General features: G+C 28.6%; 2 protein-coding genes across 4 annotated transcripts; both read right to left on the reverse strand.

The window, feature by feature from the left end:
- Positions 1–298: 298 nt before the first annotated feature.
- On the reverse strand, positions 299–13509 carry LOC108752090 (FAD synthase-like). 3 transcript variants are annotated; one of them, XM_018492714.1, is made up of 9 exons: positions 10149–10749; positions 8442–8606; positions 8108–8351; positions 6793–7075; positions 4124–4294; positions 3635–3850; positions 2630–3011; positions 1760–1944; positions 299–688 (listed from the first exon to the last, which is right to left on the reverse strand). In XM_018492714.1, exons 1-9 carry the CDS (start codon positions 10668–10670, stop codon positions 589–591), a joined length of 2268 nt encoding a protein of 755 aa, XP_018348216.1. In that variant the 5' UTR covers positions 10671–10749; the 3' UTR covers positions 299–588. The 3 variants fall into 3 exon arrangements, with proteins under 3 accessions (XP_018348216.1, XP_018348208.1, XP_018348211.1); XM_018492706.1 differs by lacking the exons at positions 299–688; positions 1760–1944; positions 2630–3011; positions 3635–3850; positions 4124–4294 and adding exons at positions 4919–5400; positions 6190–6331; positions 13314–13509 and having other exon boundaries at positions 6637–7075; positions 10149–11054; XM_018492709.1 differs by lacking the exons at positions 299–688; positions 1760–1944; positions 2630–3011; positions 3635–3850; positions 4124–4294 and adding exons at positions 4919–5400; positions 6190–6331 and having other exon boundaries at positions 6637–7075; positions 10149–10258; positions 10580–10749.
- Positions 13510–14587: 1078 nt separating this feature from the next.
- LOC108751908 (probable transaldolase) lies at positions 14588–18368 on the reverse strand. Its single transcript, XM_018492397.1, has 6 exons — positions 18172–18368; positions 16357–16480; positions 15450–15689; positions 15240–15365; positions 15040–15176; positions 14588–14889 (listed from the first exon to the last, which is right to left on the reverse strand). The coding sequence occupies exons 1-6, from the start codon at positions 18266–18268 to the stop codon at positions 14600–14602; spliced, it is 1014 nt and encodes a 337-aa protein (XP_018347899.1). The 5' UTR covers positions 18269–18368; the 3' UTR covers positions 14588–14599.
- Positions 18369–19285: the final 917 nt, after the last annotated feature.

Raw genomic sequence — 19285 nt, forward strand, 5'->3', positions numbered from 1 at the left:
ATGCAAGTTAGTAATTTCAGTAAAATCTGTAACAGAAAAATATATATTGTATCTGTGTCTAACCTTAACGCGTCTCTAATCCTAATCTAATCTAAATCTAAATCTAATCTGCAGTGACGGAACATGTGTACACAAGTTACAACGTACCCATGTAAAAAATATAAAGACATTTTATTTTGTTTTCTTTACATACCAGAGTATCGTTTTATGATTTTTATAAGAGATTTAATATCAATACTGACGTAAAGTTATAAACCTATAAAAAAAAATGTTATAAAAGCAAAAGATTTAAAAAGAATACAATTACACGCCTGATGTCAATATTGTCTTTTATGTAACAGATAAGAAGTATCACACATTAGCAATAAACATGATCGTAACAAAGAATAGGAAGATTGAACAATATTGTATTTATTAAGAGCTTACATTATTCACATTTATATATTTACAATTACTTGTAACTACATTGATATAGACTACGCAATCATTTTATTACTGCAGTAATAAAGAACATAATCTTAATGATGACTATAGCAATTGATCATTCATAATTAAATAGTTACTGTTTAAGATAAAATTAAACAAGATTTAAGATGATGGCATATTCACTACTTCGGATGTAGAACCCTGCGTGTCCACAGATTTTTCTTGCAATTCTAACCATGGTAATCGTTTTTGCAGTTCTAGTCTGTTGCAAAATAATATTCATGAAGTGATTATTCTGAATTAATTTTAACAATATTAAAAAATTGGGTAAATATTTAGTAATAGAAACATTAGGGACCATCCTCCAATGACCTTGACTTGACACAGATATATATATATATATATTTCCCTCGCCACTCGAGTTGCCATATAAAACTTAGTGGTGGCTCAAAGTCGCCTCTCGAGTTGAAAGAGCGGATTTGTGTTTTTAAAACAGAAAATTTATGCTTCGAAGTAGAGAAAGTGTTTTTAGAATAGAGAATTTTTTCATCGGAAAAGAATCGTATTCAAAAAGTTACGTTTTAATGATGAATATTTTTTTGTCAGTAATTTTTTAATGGAGCGCTGGCTAAAATCATCAGAGTCCGCAAGTTCCTCTTAGTCATGACCTTGATAACATGTCAATGGAGGGTAATCTTTATTACCAAATATTTACCAAAAATGGATCTATTAATGCAGCTGTAAATTCAAAACAGAGAAATTAAATAAATATGAATTTATTATCAGGGGTGTTCCCGGATAATTAAATCCTCAAGCTTAAAATTTGAATAATTTCTTAAAAAATCCCTCCTCAAACAAAATTTTCCTCTGGAAGTTTGTTTGCACGCTTAGTTTGAAACATATTGTGATTCCTTAAGTTATCAAAATATAAAAATGAGTAATGTTGAAATATCTCTTAGTTACACTCAATAAAAGAGAACATTTCATAGATGTTTAGAGTAAGGATTAGTGATGAAGTGCAGCGAGGGTAAGTGATAATGTTCATGGATGTGTAAGAGTACACTGATCGAATTCTGAGGTGTAATAAGATGTTTAAAGTGACGGTGGGGGGGGGGGAGATATATATGTAGGTGGATAAGGATGTGATAGGCTATTTTGAGAGGTGTTTAAACGAATTCCACTAGAAATTAATTCCTCATAAGATATGTAAAAGGATCTTTTACCATCTGACATTATAATCGTAAGCTGCAATAATAGATCGAATAATTATCTTATGGTATGTAATTTTAAATAAAAAAGGAATAAAAACAGAATTTTTTATTTTTGTCTCTACCTGTATCTTGGGTGACTTATGGCATATACATATGGATCCAAACAGGCCACAAATTTACATGTGCATGCCGGTATCATTGTGATACCAGGAGTTAATAATGTCTTATCTCCAAAAGCACCGATCATCGCGAGAACTCCGTATGGAGTCCACGAGAGAACAAAGAGGAAGCATACTGTTATTGCAGCCTATAAAAAAAGTTGACGCATGTCATAAATTCTTTAAAACACACGTGATTTAATGTATATGATGAATATATATAAAACAATAATTGATAAGTCGATGTGTTGCTCGCTCTTGTATCACTTATTTATTTTCTTATTTTAATGTTTACATAACAGATACAGAAAATGGTGAAGTAGAGAAAAAATTCAATTTTATGAAATAATAGCTTTGAGCTATTGTTTGAGCAAAATAGAGAATATATCTATAACGGGAGAAGTCGCTGTCGGAATATTTCTGTTTCGATCTCGATTAATTATAAGATTAGACAAAAGTTATAGGGTTTAAAAAGATGTATTTACTGATTTTATCAGTTTGATCTTGGGTGGCAAAGTCAGGCCAAGATCAAATACATTTTTTTAAATTGAAACGCTCATTTTTCATTTCATATTCTTGTAGCTCATCTCGAAAGTTTTTCAAAACACTAACAAGATTTGATAAGGTATTTCAATTTATTTATATCGTAAAAATTTGATTTTTTGATACTATTTTTACGTACTCTTATATTAGTACTTTTATATGCAGAATGAGAACAATTCCTAAATAATTATTATGTGTGTAATTTGTATGTATGTAAATTTATTTCTGTATTGTATTTGTATTCTTCTATGTGTAACAAAAGGAGGGAAAATTTGTATATATGAAGAATACCTTAGCTATACGTATTTCCATAGTTTGAGTATTTGCACCGACATTGCTTCTCAAACTTTCGACATTCATCTTCTTTGCTTGTTCACGAAGAGCTTTCTCGTGATCAATAACGTGGCTGACAATGTGACTATAATAATATATGATGAGTAACATTGGTATACAATAAGAGAAGGTAAATATCGTGGCCACAAAATATTTTATTTCTGGACTATCTGTCAAATAATCGAAAGTGCAGCTTGTCAAGAAACCTTCAGGCACAAATCGACCCCAGACATGCATTATTGGCATCAAGGCCCATGGAATTGTGTACGCCCAGATAAGTACAATAAAGAGTATCACTTGACCGCGAGATAGTTTCCCATCAAGTGGTCGAGCTATAACACTAATTTTATAACATTGTAACGTATACATATAATTATATCATTAAAATTATATCATTAGCAAGTCATATAAGATATTTCCAAGTTAAACCACCAAATTTAAAGTGTGAATTTATAATCTCAATATAAACAATTTTCATTTGGAAATTTTCTTTGCAAACGCTTCATTTAAAAAAATATCGACTTCTTAAATTACAGAACTATAGAAATTAACAATGTCGAAATAGTCGAAGTTCAATAACTTTATTGCTTTACAATAATCAAAATATAATTATTAAATGTTTTGTTTTAAAATGGAGGATATGCAAGAATATGAAGAAAGGACCCCGCATAGATATTTTGGAAATGTATCCCCGATTAAATTAGTTGAAATTGAAGTATGTTTTCTATGTTCCGAACAAAAGTCTTAAATCATTAATAAATCATCACTAATAAATGAATATTAATAACTTTCAAATTTTTATGCTCAAACATAATCTGAATAATTTAAAATCCTGTTTAAAATTTTTTACTGTTTAAACAATTTAGAATTCAATCTTTGAATTTATACTTTTCAATTACGTAAAAAACGTAGTTGTCATATATATATATTAATAAACTTTGTACATTTACTTGATATTTATACCTGTATCTGTCATACGCTATAGCAGCATTTGTCATACCAGCTCCAATTCCACTAAGCGAACCCATAAAGGCAAAGATTTGACATCCTAAATGACCAGTAGCAAATCCGGTATTAAAGGAATTATATATAAATATCGGTGCCTTGAGCATCATGAAGAAATCGCAAAATGCCAAATTCACCACAAACAAATTTGAAGATGTTCTTAACGATTTGGCTCTACAAAGAAAAGAAGATTTTGAAACATAAATAACACTTAGTACATATAATGACATGCTAAATTTTGGCACATTTTAAATTATGACGTAAGAATTAATAAACTAACATGTATCTACTAAAGAAAACTCATAATTGAATAAATAAAAAGCTAAATTTTATTAATTCCAAAAAATAATGCTTATTAAAAATTAAATTATATTGCACAGCATTATTATGTAAGTTAAGCAATATTTAACTGCTCAATGTTCAATTACTGTATGTGTAATAACTTACGAGCAAAATATCCAGATAACAAGTCCATTTCCGAGTAACGCTACAAAGGTGAAAATTATGTATAGAATGGCTAGTAAATAGTGAAGAGAAGGATTGGGTTCAGGATAGATCAGCCAATGTTCTGGTATATGAATCAGTTCCTCAGTAGGGACGTTCCATCCTAGCAATCGTATTGGTTCTGCTGATAGAACTCTTGCCTCCCAATGAACACTTTCGTTCACCATGTCGATTTACTAATTTCAGACTCCACTTCACTTCTCTATAACGTTGAATCTTTATATGTATCGCGGTAACTCAAATTTGTGTGTGTGTGTGGAATCTAAATCCATTCAAATCCAAGCTTAAATGGCTTCCGAAGAAGATTAATCGAAGATAATCCTCAATTTGCTGATAGGCATTGTATGTATGCTACTATGTTACGTCAGTTAACTATCAAACTATATATTTATCAGTAGTGGAATCCATATTAGAACGTTGATTGTGATCGAATAGTTTTTGAGGTCAAATTCTTCAAGTAAAAGAATATGCAAAGGTCTTTATAAAAATTAATTTATTTTGCAAAACTGCTTAAATATAAGTATTTAAATAATTTATGTGCATAATTAAATTTATATATTAACAACTTTCGTATTAATACGTAACAAGATGCTATTTGTATTAAAAACAATACATATATTATAAAGAATGAGGGAAATAATTAATGTTAACGGTAATGTGTAATAATACTAATTATTAATATACTAAGTATACACAATATTAATTCATTTGCGTGCGTGCGTGCGTGCGTGTGTGTGTGTGTATGTGTGTGTGTGATCATGGATTATATTAAATTCTAAAAAAATCAAATATTATTTTTCTCTGCCATCTCTCTCGGCAGATTTATCGGTCAAAGTATAAGCTGGTAAATAAAGCGAAGGATTATTAGGATCCTTTAATAACGGATTTTGTATCGTAGTATTTCTATTGCCAATACTCGTGTATCCTTGATCGTAAAGCGAGCAATAAGGAATATTGTGCTTTAATAGAAATGTCCATACTTGACTGTAGGACCAATGTAAAATGGGATTTACACGTATCAATTGTGGCCAGTTCGGATCAGTGGGTGTAAATGCTTGTAAATTTTCGGAACCTGGATCACCTTTTCTCGTACCCATAACAGCTGCTTTCAAATAATGTTTTTCTTCCAGTAATGCAGATAATGCGGATTTGATCGGTCGTTGTACCCGTATTATCTCCAAACCATAATATCGAGCAGCTGACTCCACAAATGCTTCTACCTACATGTACAGAATATCAATATCAACAGATATTCTATTTGAAAAAGGATTCATGATTTATAGGATAAATGATATATCTACTATTTTACAAATTAAAAAATAGTTGAAAAAGTACTTAATAACATAGATGAAAAAAATCAATCTGTCAGTTATATTTTTAATTTTGGTAAAAGTAACTTGATTATATTTATCATAAGTGACTTGATTATATTTAGTCAGTTATATTTTATCAGTAGACAACCCTGTCTAGTTAGCAGTTGTAATTTTTTAATGGCATAACAGCGGATTACGTTCACACATCACCGTTAATTGGATTTCATTATTATCTATATTATTAACTAATTACTGGATAAATTGTATAAATGCTAGTTAAATTTCTGATTTTTATGATGTAATACCAATTGTTATGAAACCGAATTTAATAGTGTTTATGTACATTTTAGTCAGTAGTTAATAATGGATGTTATTTTGTATGTGTGAGTGTGTATCTAGATTTTTAAATTAAAATTATTTAACTTGAAGGAAAATTAGAATGGTATTTTAATTGTTCAATTGTTTGTTTTTTGATAAATTTATATAATACTATCATACTAAAAAAATATTATTTGAATCGATTTCCAACAGATCGATTCATTTAGTACAGACTTTTTAATGAATCGAATTCAATCGCTTTAATCCAGAATTAATTCAGAGCTCAATTCAATAACAGAAATAGTGCGTGTTCTTGTGTGAAAAAAAATATATTCTCGTTACATCTTTTATTATCTATTTAATGGTTAGGACTCTTACCTCCGGAAAAGAATCGTCTGTTACATATAAGCACAGTAAAGATGAAATATTACGCAATTTAGCGACGGTAGCAGCTAAATGCAAAACTACTGTGCAATCCTTACCACCATTGAAACTAATGAAAATTTCATTTTGTTTATATCTATAAAGAACAGATATAATAGATTATTAATAGCGGCAATTTATATGAGGCTCTTCCTTAAATCCTTCCAAAAAAGTTTTAAACATTTACAATTAATCAATGCATTTTAAAATTAAAAAAATTAGACACTTGATTAAGGGGATACTCCTGTTCAGGACTATGGAAGTAAAATTACGTGTGCTAACTAAGGATTAAAAATTCACATATAAATTAGACACACTAGCACTAAGATTCAGCCACGACCACGCTTCTCTGCTTATTTGTAATATCCTAATGCAATAATATGTAACATGTTACAAACGCACCTTTCATAACAATCATTCAATATGTCTAATGCACTTTTAATATGCTTTTCACTTTTACTGTTTTCTAGTACAATATTCATTTGAAAATTGCTGTATTTATGTTTCAAATTTATAATTTTTTGTATTGGTAAATGGTACAAAAGTTCCTCTTTTGCTTCTGCAATTGTTTCTTCAGGTCCTTCTAAAGTGATTCTCGTAAAAGATGTTTGCAATTCATATTGAGGATAACTACCAATTTTTATTTTACCATCCCATCGTTTTGCTTGTTTATCTAAAATGTTTACTATTGATAGTTCATTCAATGCAATATCTATATGTTCAAAGTGAAATGGCGTGCTTCCTTTCAAACGAGAAATTATTGTATCTGCAGCAGGCTTAAAGTACTTTGGGGAACCAGGTAACACGTAAACATTTTTTATATTTATTATTGGAAAAGCCTCTGAAAATATAATATCATATGTTAATATTATACATTAAGATAAAAAAAAATGAATATAAATTTTTCATCATGCATTATAAATTTTGTCGTTTTCATTCATGAATTATAACACTCTTATATCAAGCCAATATTAATTTCAAGTAACAACTGTACAAACCAAAAGTAAATGAATTTTTTTTTCGATTTTCTCGTGAAATCAAATATTTCGAATGTTTTTAATTTGCGTGTACTTTAATTCTATAGAAATAATTTTGCAATCCGTAAATCCAATTCAAAGAATTATCGCTGAATGGAATTGATGGTAAAGTGAGACAACTTTAGGATCCTCTTAAACCTTAACGAATAACGAGAGACGGTTAAAACCTGTTGGAAGTCACTTAGAGTCATTATAACATACGTTAAAGTCAAAATCATCGAGACTTCCTTCATGTTTACCATTATTTCCTCTGTAAAACATTATTATGGAAGCTTTACAGTATATAGAAATAAAATAAAAAATAAAAAATATAGATTAAGATACAAATATTTTTTATAAAATATTTTTATAAAGCATTTCATTAAATCGTGAGAACATGTTTTCTTTAAACAATTATTTTATATTGTAATTAATAAAATTTAACTTTTAATGGCACGTTCCATATTATTCAAAATTATCAAAGAAAATTATTTTTGACAAAAATTAATAATATTTACTCCATAATTGTATACTAAAATATCTGATAGTATCTCACGATTGGCATCTGCGTGAGCAAAAAAAAAGTCTGGTGAGTGAAGATTAATAAAGAGTGACTGCCAACTAAAACTCATTCAGGATCATGACTTTAACAACATCGAAGTTGAAGTCAATCGGAGTATAGTCTCCAAGATGAAAATTTACTACTAAAATTACACTTTAACTCTTAATATCTTTAAAATTAATATAAGAGACTGAGACCTATCAAGGAAAAATGACTTAAGGTCATGACAATGACAACATATGTGCGCTGAGAGCGAAGAAATTAAAATGTAAGTTTTGAAAGAAAATATGTGTACCTGAATCAATGTTGATAATCTTGCATGCATTGGGAACAATAGCAAGTCGTTTTATTTCGGCCTGATTAGGAATCATTCGAGTGTATATATCAAATAATTTCTGATTTAATTCAAGTTTTAGTTCAAAAGCCTTTGCTACAGCCTCATAAGTTACATCATCATGAGTAGGTCCAACACCACCAGATGTAAATACAACAGAATACTCCTTTGATGTATTGCGTATTTCTTTAGCAATATCATCCACCTAATAAAAGATTTAAATATGACACAATCTTTTACGTAAATAATACGTACTAATCGTAAGTAATACGTACTAATCGTAAATAATACGTACGATATCAGAGACCATTATAACTTTCTGTAGTTTTATTCCAGCAGCAGTTAAATTTTGTGCCAGATATGATGTATTGGTATCAATTATTTGTCCACGTAAAATTTCATCTCCTACAACTATCAAACTTGCTGTATAAAAATGACGTATTTGTTGCGACATATTGTTCTAAAATGAAAAGAAATATACTAAAAAATAATTAGTTTTTTCTATACATTAACTAACATGCAATTTATTATTATTTCTTTATTACACATGACGTATACTTATGATATACGTATACTTATGATATTTATCTGCTTTATTTATATCTAATACTTTATAAAACTTCAATAAAACAATAGCACGTAAATATTGGATATACTGGATAATCTAGAAAAAGGTATAAGAAAGCTAAATAATAAAAACTATATATATATTTTTTGTAATATTTATTATAAAAATTATAATAAAGAATGTATGTGTAATATCATATTGACAAGGAATTAACATTTGAAATTAAAAATGCATACAGTATAATTTGTAAAAGATACATTAAATCTATCTATTTTCTTTTTTCTTAGTATCAAGTTATATTCGCTCCATCATTGAGGTCATTACATCCGTTTGTGCTAACATTATTTTAGGCATAAAAATTTCTTTATTTGTTTTGATCGATTTCTAATAAATTTATTTTGTATCAAGCTATGGAGTTAGATGCTTGCAAATTTTCTAATTTCCTTAATAGCTAATCCATAGCTCCAGCCGAATGTTTTATTTTTATTTAATATTTTATTTTTCTTCGTAAAATAATTTTTTAAAGTTAAAAATAATTTTTCAAAAACAACTATATTTAATCAAAATTATTAATGCTTACTATTGTATTTATCCGGATCTCTTTATGGACATATAAATTTTTAAGTGTTTTATAATATTTAAATAAAAAACATAATAAGTATTGAGACTTTTTTATTTTACGCTTGATAATTTCAGATTGTTCAATAAATTAAAGACGGGAAATCGTTCGACAAATATGACCAACAATATATAAAGTGCAATCTCATGATATCTCATATATCGATTTAAAATTTGTAAATACTCATCACTTATTTTCTTTAAATTAGTAATCACTTTTAGTGCTTTAACCTTTAACTTAATACTACGAATTGTTGCGACTTTGAAACATTTTTATTTTTATGAATCTTGTTCTTCCCCATTTTTTTCTGTATTTTGTTACATCATTCTTTATAAACAAACTATTATAAATAATTAATCACACTAATTTTAAATTATTTAACTAATCTTAAATTTCTTCGTTGCTGGCTCCTCGCCTGTAAGTGTTTTCAGTAAAAATGATACCCGAATCATTTGTTTATTTGGTGAAACATCCCTGATATTATGTATACTAACAATAGATTCAGCAGATAATGTATAACCAAGTTTTTCCTCAACCAATAACCTTCCAAACATGCAAACATCATCTCCTTTATCTACTTTCACAAAACAGTATACATGAAATATAGGTGGCTTAAGACATACATTTTTAAATTCTTCTTGTGTAAACCAATCAGGAAGTATGTCCAAAAATTCAATAGCTGATGCAGGTAAATTCATTATTATATGTTCAGAACCAGGTAAATTTTGAGCCCGTCTCGTCAAAATATTATCTTTAACAACTTCTCTCAAAAAATTTCTACCATCCATGTTAAAAGCTTTAAAATTATCTTTTACCTTGTTAATAAGAGCGTTTTTTTGAAGCCATTTGTAAGATTCAGGATTTAAGTCATTAGCAAATACTTGGACTTTTTTACGTGCGGCAGGAATTGCAAAGGGTCCTACTCCTGCAAATACATCATATAGAATATCACCTTCGGTCATAAATGTTATAATTCGTGAATGTTCAGTAGATAAACGTGGATTCCAGTACACTTGCGCAAAGTCAAACTGATATGTACAACCATGTTCTTTTGCAGATGTTATTGTATTTCTTTCACCTGCTAGGATTTCCATAGCAAAATATCGAAACGATGTATTAATTGTATCTATTTTATTTACTACTGTTCGTGCATTCGCAGTCTTATCGAGAAATATCTGACCAATAATAGATTTGTATGGCAAATGTACATCACGTAAATTCAACTGTACAATATGTCCTACTAAACTGTACGCTGTAGGAACTTCAATATCTTCTGGGAGAATTGATTTTAATATCACATCACGACGCCAATTATCATACTTTAGTGTAATGTCCATTGTACTAAAATATTCATATTGATCTACTAGTAGTTTTCTATCATCCTCAGTAATATCTTCAAATTTCGTGACAATATCAGGATTTAGATAAATAATAGCTCCATCATTTATCTTTTCAACTGATTTAAAATTACACATCTTTAACAAATATTTCTTTAATACACGTATATTTTTTGAGACAGAAATATCACGTAACTTTAACGTAGATACAGTCACAACTCTTGTAAATGCATCACGATCCAAGCACATCATCCCACGGACAGACGCTGGAGGAACCAGCAAGGAAGTCATAGTAGTTGTATAAAAGCTGTACTGGTTTTTCAAGCAGCAAGATTGCCGTACAACACTGAAGAATCTGCCAATTGCCATATACAGGATCATACACTGCAGAACAATACAAACAACTAACCGTAGTAAAATCTCATAAAGATCTCAATTTTATATTTAATAATGTTGAATATATAGAAATAGTAATAATATATCTATACACAACAGGATGATTCCGAATTTAAATGGCTAAATTTCGGGTGCATGTAGAGAATCAATAAACTAAGAAAAAAGTCCTTTAGAGATATGCTTGTTTTTGCTTCGTTTTGAAGAAAATCGCAAAAAAAAGGCAAAACGTAGTTTTCATTTTTGTACTTTATTTATTATTATATTTATTCATTCATACTTATTTATTCACGTTATCGCTTGCTTAACGCAAATATTATTCAAAATGTTAGTCTATTACAGCAATGCACGCATTGCATCTTGTTGGACATTGGACAGTTTATATTGCAGACAAACATTAATTTGGTCAACGTAATGACTCATTGATTTTGCACTTTTTTGTCTTCTAAAGAATCTAAAGTATTTCTAAAGTAAGCGTTTCTAAAGTGAGCATTTCTGAGAAAAATGTAGGATCATACAAAAATTGTAGAGTTTAAAATAATCTGATGTACTGATTTTAGTAATTTGACCTTAAATGGCACCATCAAGTCAAAGTCAAATTGATTTTTTGTTTATGAAACACCCTATTTCTATTTCAAAATCTAATAGCTGATGTCAAGAGCTTTTCAAAACACACAATAATAATGTCTCTTTTAATCAGTATTTTCGAGTGAGACTTGAAAGTTATAATACCGCCAGTATTAGCATTATCTAAGGTGTATCGCGTGAAGATTACTCGGTTTAATTTATAAGTCATGTGTATGTGCGCACATGTGTTAGAAGCGAATATTAGAATGCTAATGAGAAGAATTCCTTTTAATAACGCGAAGATGAGGCAAAATTTTACACACAAGTGACAGAACTTTTCAATCAATCTCTTAGAAATGAAGACAATGATATTATACATCTAAATCGACTGTCATTCATTTGAATATTTGTCATTCTTTTAACCCTAGCTTGTTACACCTATTTTTAGTTTCCCCATCAAACTTCACCGAGATCTGTATAACTTCATCAAGCTACACCTCTGAACAGAAAGCATATTTTTTAGTTTATCACGTGCGAAGTTGATATCTCACAATTTAGTAAGATAAAAACAGATAAACAATAATCAAATAAAAAATATTTCATTCTTATAACAATACTATAAAAAAGTTAGTCGAAAATCTGAAATTTTTCACATTGCGATTTCGTCAATTGATGGGACAAAAGTGAAGGAACAGATTCTTGTAAATTCACATTGAGGTACTGTATAATAATAATTAATATTAATAATTATTTTAATAATATTTCATCGTTATTAAAGGAATAATATCAAGAATATTAAGGCTTGTATTCACAGTTACATCTCATATCCAATGCTTCCTTTAATTTATCTTCAGATAATCTATGAATTATTTTATTGGCTACTGAGCATCTAAAGATAAATTTAAAAAGCTTTAAATAAGGCCTGACTACGAATATAGGATATAGATATATATATAAAATAGATATATGAATACATTCATAATATTAAAAATATTAACTAATATTCTTGGAATATTATATTATTTTAATTGTTAATAATATTCATATAACATTCTAAAACAATATTGTATCCTTATCAGGATATAGCTAAAAGGAACAAATTTCACACATATATATATAATTTGTATAAAATTTAATATATGTATATTATTATGTTGCTTCTTTGTAATATACATAATACGTCATAAATACGTTTTAATAAATTGGCAAACTGATGTAAAAACCACAAAGATGAAAAAATAATGCTTTCACAAAGATTATTTTCTTTGCTAGTTGTCACCAGATGAACTTAACGTACATTCAATCTGTCCTTCCAAGTTGCACGACATAAAAATCTCTTCTTTTTAACTGAACTTCTTGCTGTTCATCTTTTCTCTTCTCTTATATAAAGAAAAAAAAGAAGAAAAATGAAACATGCAAAAAGTTCAATCAAAAAGGATATAGGCTAATGCCCGTTTTTACCGATATAGATTAATTTTAATCTTAGTTTAACTTATCTTTTTCTAGTTCTAAGAATTAGAAAAGGATAAATAAAACTTAGATTAAAGTTAATCTACATTAGTAAGAAAAACACAAGTTACATTAATTTTTAAGGTTAAATGAGAATTATATTACCTTCATTATAAAATTATACTAAAAGTACTGAAAAAAAGAAAAATGAATTTAAAGAATAAAATTATTTACCTGATAGCTTTATAAGAATATTTAATACAGATATCTTTTAGGCAACAATTTTAGTTACTAAAAAACAAATTAATAAAAACTGTTGACAGAGAATGAACCATGTGGAACTATGATGGAAGAAAATAGGTGAGACAACGCGCATAACGGCAATTCAGACCCAAACCAGCTAGCCAATCAAATTTTGATCCTAAATAGTAGCGCGATATTCAAATACAAATAGTGATTTGTAATTCCTATATTTTATATAGCTCTGATTCTGTCGCGTATATATTTTGTTTCTGATGATTAGATAGTAAAGTAATAGCGCAAAAATGGTAAGGCGATATGCCAACCGAAATAATTTTTTATACTTTATAGCATAGATTGATGCCATCAAATATTCTGCTTCTTAAATTCTTTATAAAAAAATTAAAATATAATTTAAGATATAATAATGCAGTCTGTTTATTCAACCATTTTATGTTTAGAGTTTAGTAAATAATTTTTCAACGTTTTAAACGATCCACAAGTACGAAAAAGAAATTAGGGGATCCTCGACCGCTGCAATTCTGTCTATTCGACTCTGATCAGCGGATGACCGCGACAGTCAGTTTTTTAAGCTCATTGTTACGACAAAAATCTTTCTTTTCTGATCGATTCATCGCAGTAGTGTTGTAGTATTAATGACTGTATCGTAAACGTCCCATAATACAAATTTTGGAATTTATGAAATACAATGAGCTTAAAAAACTCGATTTGTGCCTTTTTGAATTTAAATTTCTACACATCTTTTTTATGGATAGGGAAATTTTTATGCATAGGAAAAAATCTCTACGTTGTTTAACGACACTGGATTTGCACACTAAATCATATATATGAATATTACATTAATATATGTATTTTTGCTAGTAAATACATTTTAAATAATGAAAAATAAGTCCATGAATATAAAGAATATCTGTAGAGGGATATACATTTTGTGTGTGTACATATATTATATATATATATAATTGAATTTGGATCGCATATTTGATAAATGTTTTTCTCCTATTTTTCTTTTATATTTATTTTACATTTATATTTGCATTCTACAATACAAATCTTGCACTTCTAAAAATATATAATTTTTGTTCCTTCGAGTTCATTCTTTTTTTACATTTTTTATACACAAGTTAATTATTAAAAAATAATTATATATTTTATAAATATGTGAATAACAGGAATGTCTGTATATTCGATATTATTTCCTTGTAAATTATTATGTCATTTTACATATGTAAATACATCATCGAGGTCTGTTATTATCTTTATTCTATTGATTTAATGGACAGAATTTTTTCTTGTAATAATTTCTCAAGCTTACGCACATCAACGGTAAATTTGCGAATGCCTTCGCACAACTTATCGGTTGCCATTTGATCTTCATTTAAAAGCCATCTAAACTCAGCTTCATCTAAGCTAATCTTTTGAATATCGCACTTCTTCGCTGATTCCACACTCAAAACTTTGTGTACGGCCTCGTTGGTCTTTTCCAATTCTTCCAATAAGTTAGGACTTATGGTAAGAAAATCACAGCCGGCGAGTTCTTTAATTTCACCTAATTATCAGAATGTTTAATATGATTGGAAACGAGTTTATTATCAGAATGTTTAAGTTAAAATAGTAAATAATATAATATATAAATGTATGTATAAATATGTATGTATCAATAATTTATAATTACGTAAATATGAGTGAAAATATTTACCAACATTCCTAAATGAGGCACCCATTACAACCGTTTTATAACCGAATTTCTTATAATAATTGTAAATTTGTGTTACAGAAATAACGCCTGGATCCTCTTTTGCTTCATAAGATTTTTTATCTGTATTTGCCACGTACCTAAACAATTATATTGTTTTACTCTTGCACAAATGTATAAACAAATGAGATTAGAACACTTACCAGTCCAAGATTCGACCAACAAATGGCGAAATAAGAGTAACTCCAGCCTCTGCGCAAGCAACGGCTTGGGCAAAAGAGAACAGCAATGTCAGATTGCAATGGATTCCATACTTTTCTTCCAATTCTCTAAAAAAAAGGTTACCAATTATTAATAGAATGTTTATTAATCAAATATAAGGTAATTTTTTTTAAATTTAGTGTCTTATCTACTTTGCCGCTTGGATGCCTTCCCAAGTCGATGCAAGCTTAATTAAGATGCGTTCTTTGCTCACTCCAAGCCCTTCATACAGAGCGATTAATCTTTTTGCTTTTTCGATACTGGCTTCCTTATTGAAGGACAATCTGGCGTCTACTTCTGTGGAAACTCTTCCAGGAATTATATTTAAAATCTCTTTGCCAAATAAAACACATATGATATCAAGAGCTGCTTCAACTTGCTCAGTCAAAGTACTGGAAAAGAAAATTTCCACGTTAACATTCAAAAGTTGGATCCCATCGCATGCTCGGTAGCGATACTCTTACTTCCGACAGTGAAAGAAAATATTTGGTTGCAGCTGTCTCTATGGCCGTATTATGCACACGCGGAAAAAATGTATGTATAAATTAACGCAGCTTATTACAATCTTCCTTCGATTCACATGACGAATTGACAAATATTTCAAAACTGTATTCTTTTCACAGCTCTCCATTTTCCAAATTAAACGGAAAAAATATGATTTTCATGTTTCTCCATCGCATGCTTGTTTTTTTAACATATCAACATATCACTGCTATTTAAGTCCTTCATTTAAAAAATAAACGCGACATTTTCAAACTTTGTATAGGTGACACATATAAAAAATGCATATTTTTTAAATTGTTGATATCTCAGTATTGAAATAATCAATGTAATTGTACAAGCGTATTAATGTCTTTTAGTATAATGTTGAGTTTCAAAAAATTTCAAGAAAAATTTCATTCTGACTATTTTCAATTCGCGAGTATCCTTAAAGTATCATGCACCTTGATAATATATTATCAATATATTAAGTCTATTTAAATATGCTTGAATAACATTGCACGAAAGTTGATAGCTTAACGATAAGTTAATCATAACATAATAAATATATATACTTACGATCCAGATTTTTTGCCATATGCCGCTGCTTTTTCAATTAAATGAGCGTATTTCTTTTGATTAGCGGCAGCGAGAATCAACGAGGGATTTGTCGTTGCATCTGTAGGCTTAAATTGCTCCATAGCTATCGTGAGAGTATAATATAATATTATTAAAATATAATATTAATAATATTAATGTTTATCGTTTGCAATATTTATAATTATTTTCATTTTGTTTCCATCGTTTTATATTCACACATATTAAAAATATCCGTTTATTACTTATTTATTAATAATTTGTTGAAATGTTGTTCCTGTTCAATGTATCTATCATGAGTGATAAACACTTCACTCTTTAAAGGTTACTGTTCAACATACAACAAGCAAAGGTCATGGTATATATTTCGCGTATACACTGATATCATTTTATCAATAGGATACAGATCTAGTCAACATCGTTTAATTTTTCAGAAGATCCATGGAAAGTTACGATAAAAATTTCAAATATAAAAGAAATAAAATAAACTCGTGTATTTAGATAAGTCAAGAATGTATATTAATAAAATTATTGTAACATCACTTTATCATCAAAAGCCGTGGTGATTAGACGTAAGAAAAATTTTCTTAATTTTCAGATAATTCAGCTAACGCATCCATATATAGACGCATGTATTATTAACGAGTTTCTTTTAAACAAAATCACATTGATAAAATGTGCATATATAGAATAAGGCATTCAAATTGAAATACTTGAATATTTTACACACACACACACACACACACACACACACACAAATACTTGAATATCTTATATAACGTTAATGTACATATAAGGCGTGAAAAATTTCCTTCATCGAATATAGCATTTTTCGTTCATATCTAATCTCATCATTCAATCAATATTTTAAAAAGGAACTTTAGAAAAAAATGTTCTAAAAGTTATATAGTTTAAAAGTAATGATAAAATCAATTGTCGAAAAAAAAAACGATTCTTCAAGGTCACATAAAAGTCATCGCCGTTTTTTTAAATAGAATGTAATTTTTCTTTTAGGTAATTTAATTTTTTTAAATTATTCTTCATATAAAAGTATTAAAGTATAAAAAAATATTAATATTTTATGAGATATTTTTTATTCTTGCTCTGCAACCTTCTTTTTCATCAAATATCAAACATATATCTATTCCACTTAAGTTCCAAAAGTATTTTTCTGGTAAAAATCATATCATTGATACAAATCATAATCTGTAATAAAAAAAATCATACAATTCTATTTTAAAAAATGATTTTGAAAAATTAATTTTCTCAATTTTTTTCTTCGATTTCATCGTTACTTATCTCTCTTAAGACAATATAATTTTTTTCAAATTAATAATTTCTTTTCGAGATATTCAAGTGTTTTACCCCTCTATACGTCTTACTCCTATATATATCTTAAAAGTGGCGCAAGTTTTAATATTTAGTAGTAGTGATAACAACCAAGATAACAACTAATACTCAAATTAGACAACAGGAACAAAAAAAATTACAAATCGTATAATAAAACACAGAGATTTTAAGATAACCATGATAATATATCTTAAAGTACATAATCATAACTAGTGTACGTACCCTTTAAAATTTTAAATGGAATAAATACATGTTTGATATTTGGCAAAAAAAAAGTTGTAGAGCAAAAACAGAGAACAGACTTATTAAAATTCAAAGAGGTCACGTGGGACGCATTCGAAAAAAGTGCAAGTGTTGCAAGATCTCCCTCCTCCCGTTACCTTCACGCTGACGTATTACAAATTACAAGTATCAGTCCTCATTACTAATCGAATTCGAATTTATTACCTTGAAAATCGCCGGTATCGGCGACAATCGTAGTAAAGTCTTTCAGCTGATTTAACGAACTCATGGTCTTCGTTTTCTTTGACTGAGGCTCGCTCATGGTCGCCGTAGGTATTTATGCGTATGCGTAGAGATCAGCAGAGATGAAAAATTTTGATGTCTCACTCACGCAAATGCTCCATAAGCACTGATATCAGTGATATCTCATCGTATCGTATCTACGACACATCCATTGAACGCGACGATTGGCTGTCCTATAGAGAATTTTCGAAAACCCGAGATTCGTATTCCCGACACTCATCAGCACGTTCGAAAAAAAGAAACCTGTCCAATGAAATATCGGCCGAGCCTCGATAGTAGGTTGGCCAACCGCGCGAAAATAAAATTTACAAATGCGCGCGCAATATAAAGATTTTTTAATTTAAAATTTTGTGCGAGATAACTGGAACAAGCAATAATTGAAACTGTTAATTATAACTGATTTGTATCAATACAAAAATAATGTACATAAACACATTAATGTAACTGAATTGATAAACTGCGACGAGTTAATTAAAAAAAATTTGATCTAATTATGTAATCATGAAATATTATGAAATAATTATAGAAGTTGAAATATAACTTTTTTTTTAGAATATGATGTAAAATTTGCACCATGTTTAAATTTAATTTTCATACAAATATAGTTTTACTTCATGATTTGACAAATATTTTAAAAGTTGGAAGCTTATTTTCTGGAAAAAAAAACGATATTATTGTGTACGACATAAGAAAATTTTCGTAAAAACTGTATTTATTAAAGTCTATTTAAATTAAGTACACAGTGTGAATACAACTTACTGGCCTATATCAATACATTTCAATTGAATTGGAAGTTATATAAAAATAAATATGAGTATATATAGTGTTATTATGTTCATAACAAATAGGTAAATAATTTCGTTTTAATACCTCTATATATGTTTTGTTCGCCATTCTAACTTTTTCATTTTGACTATCATAAGTAATTCAAAATAAAAATCGGATATAAAAACGTGATTGCACTCGTGACTTTCATATACAACGTGATAATTCTCTCAACCTTTTTTAAGACAAAAAAGCTTACGATTGATTGCAC

This window comes from Trachymyrmex septentrionalis, unplaced genomic scaffold (genome assembly GCF_001594115.1).
Source record: "Trachymyrmex septentrionalis isolate Tsep2-gDNA-1 unplaced genomic scaffold, Tsep1.0 scaffold112, whole genome shotgun sequence".
In the NCBI taxonomy this organism is placed as follows: domain Eukaryota; kingdom Metazoa; phylum Arthropoda; class Insecta; order Hymenoptera; family Formicidae; genus Trachymyrmex; species Trachymyrmex septentrionalis.

Bases quoted from the DNA above. Each gene is read 5' to 3' on its own strand.
- LOC108752090 (XM_018492706.1), bottom strand. From the start codon at position 11,051: ATGATCCTGTATATGGCAATTGGCAGATTCTTCAGTGTTGTACGGCAA. The intron at 8,607-10,148 runs GTAAAAGATAAT...TTTTCATTTTAG, and splicing joins AAAACGCTCTTATTAACAAG to AACAATATGTCGCAACAAAT. The intron at 6,332-6,636 runs GTGCGTTTGTAA...TGTTCTTTATAG, and splicing joins TTGAATGATTGTTATGAAAG to ATATAAACAAAATGAAATTT.
- LOC108751908 (XM_018492397.1), bottom strand. From the start codon at position 18,268: ATGAGCGAGCCTCAGTCAAAGAAAACGAAGACCATGAGTTCGTTAAAT. The intron at 16,481-18,171 runs GTAATAAATTCG...CTCTCACGATAG, and splicing joins CGATACCGGCGATTTTCAAG to CTATGGAGCAATTTAAGCCT. The intron at 15,690-16,356 runs GTAAGTATATAT...TTTCTTTTCCAG, and splicing joins TATGGCAAAAAATCTGGATC to TACTTTGACTGAGCAAGTTG.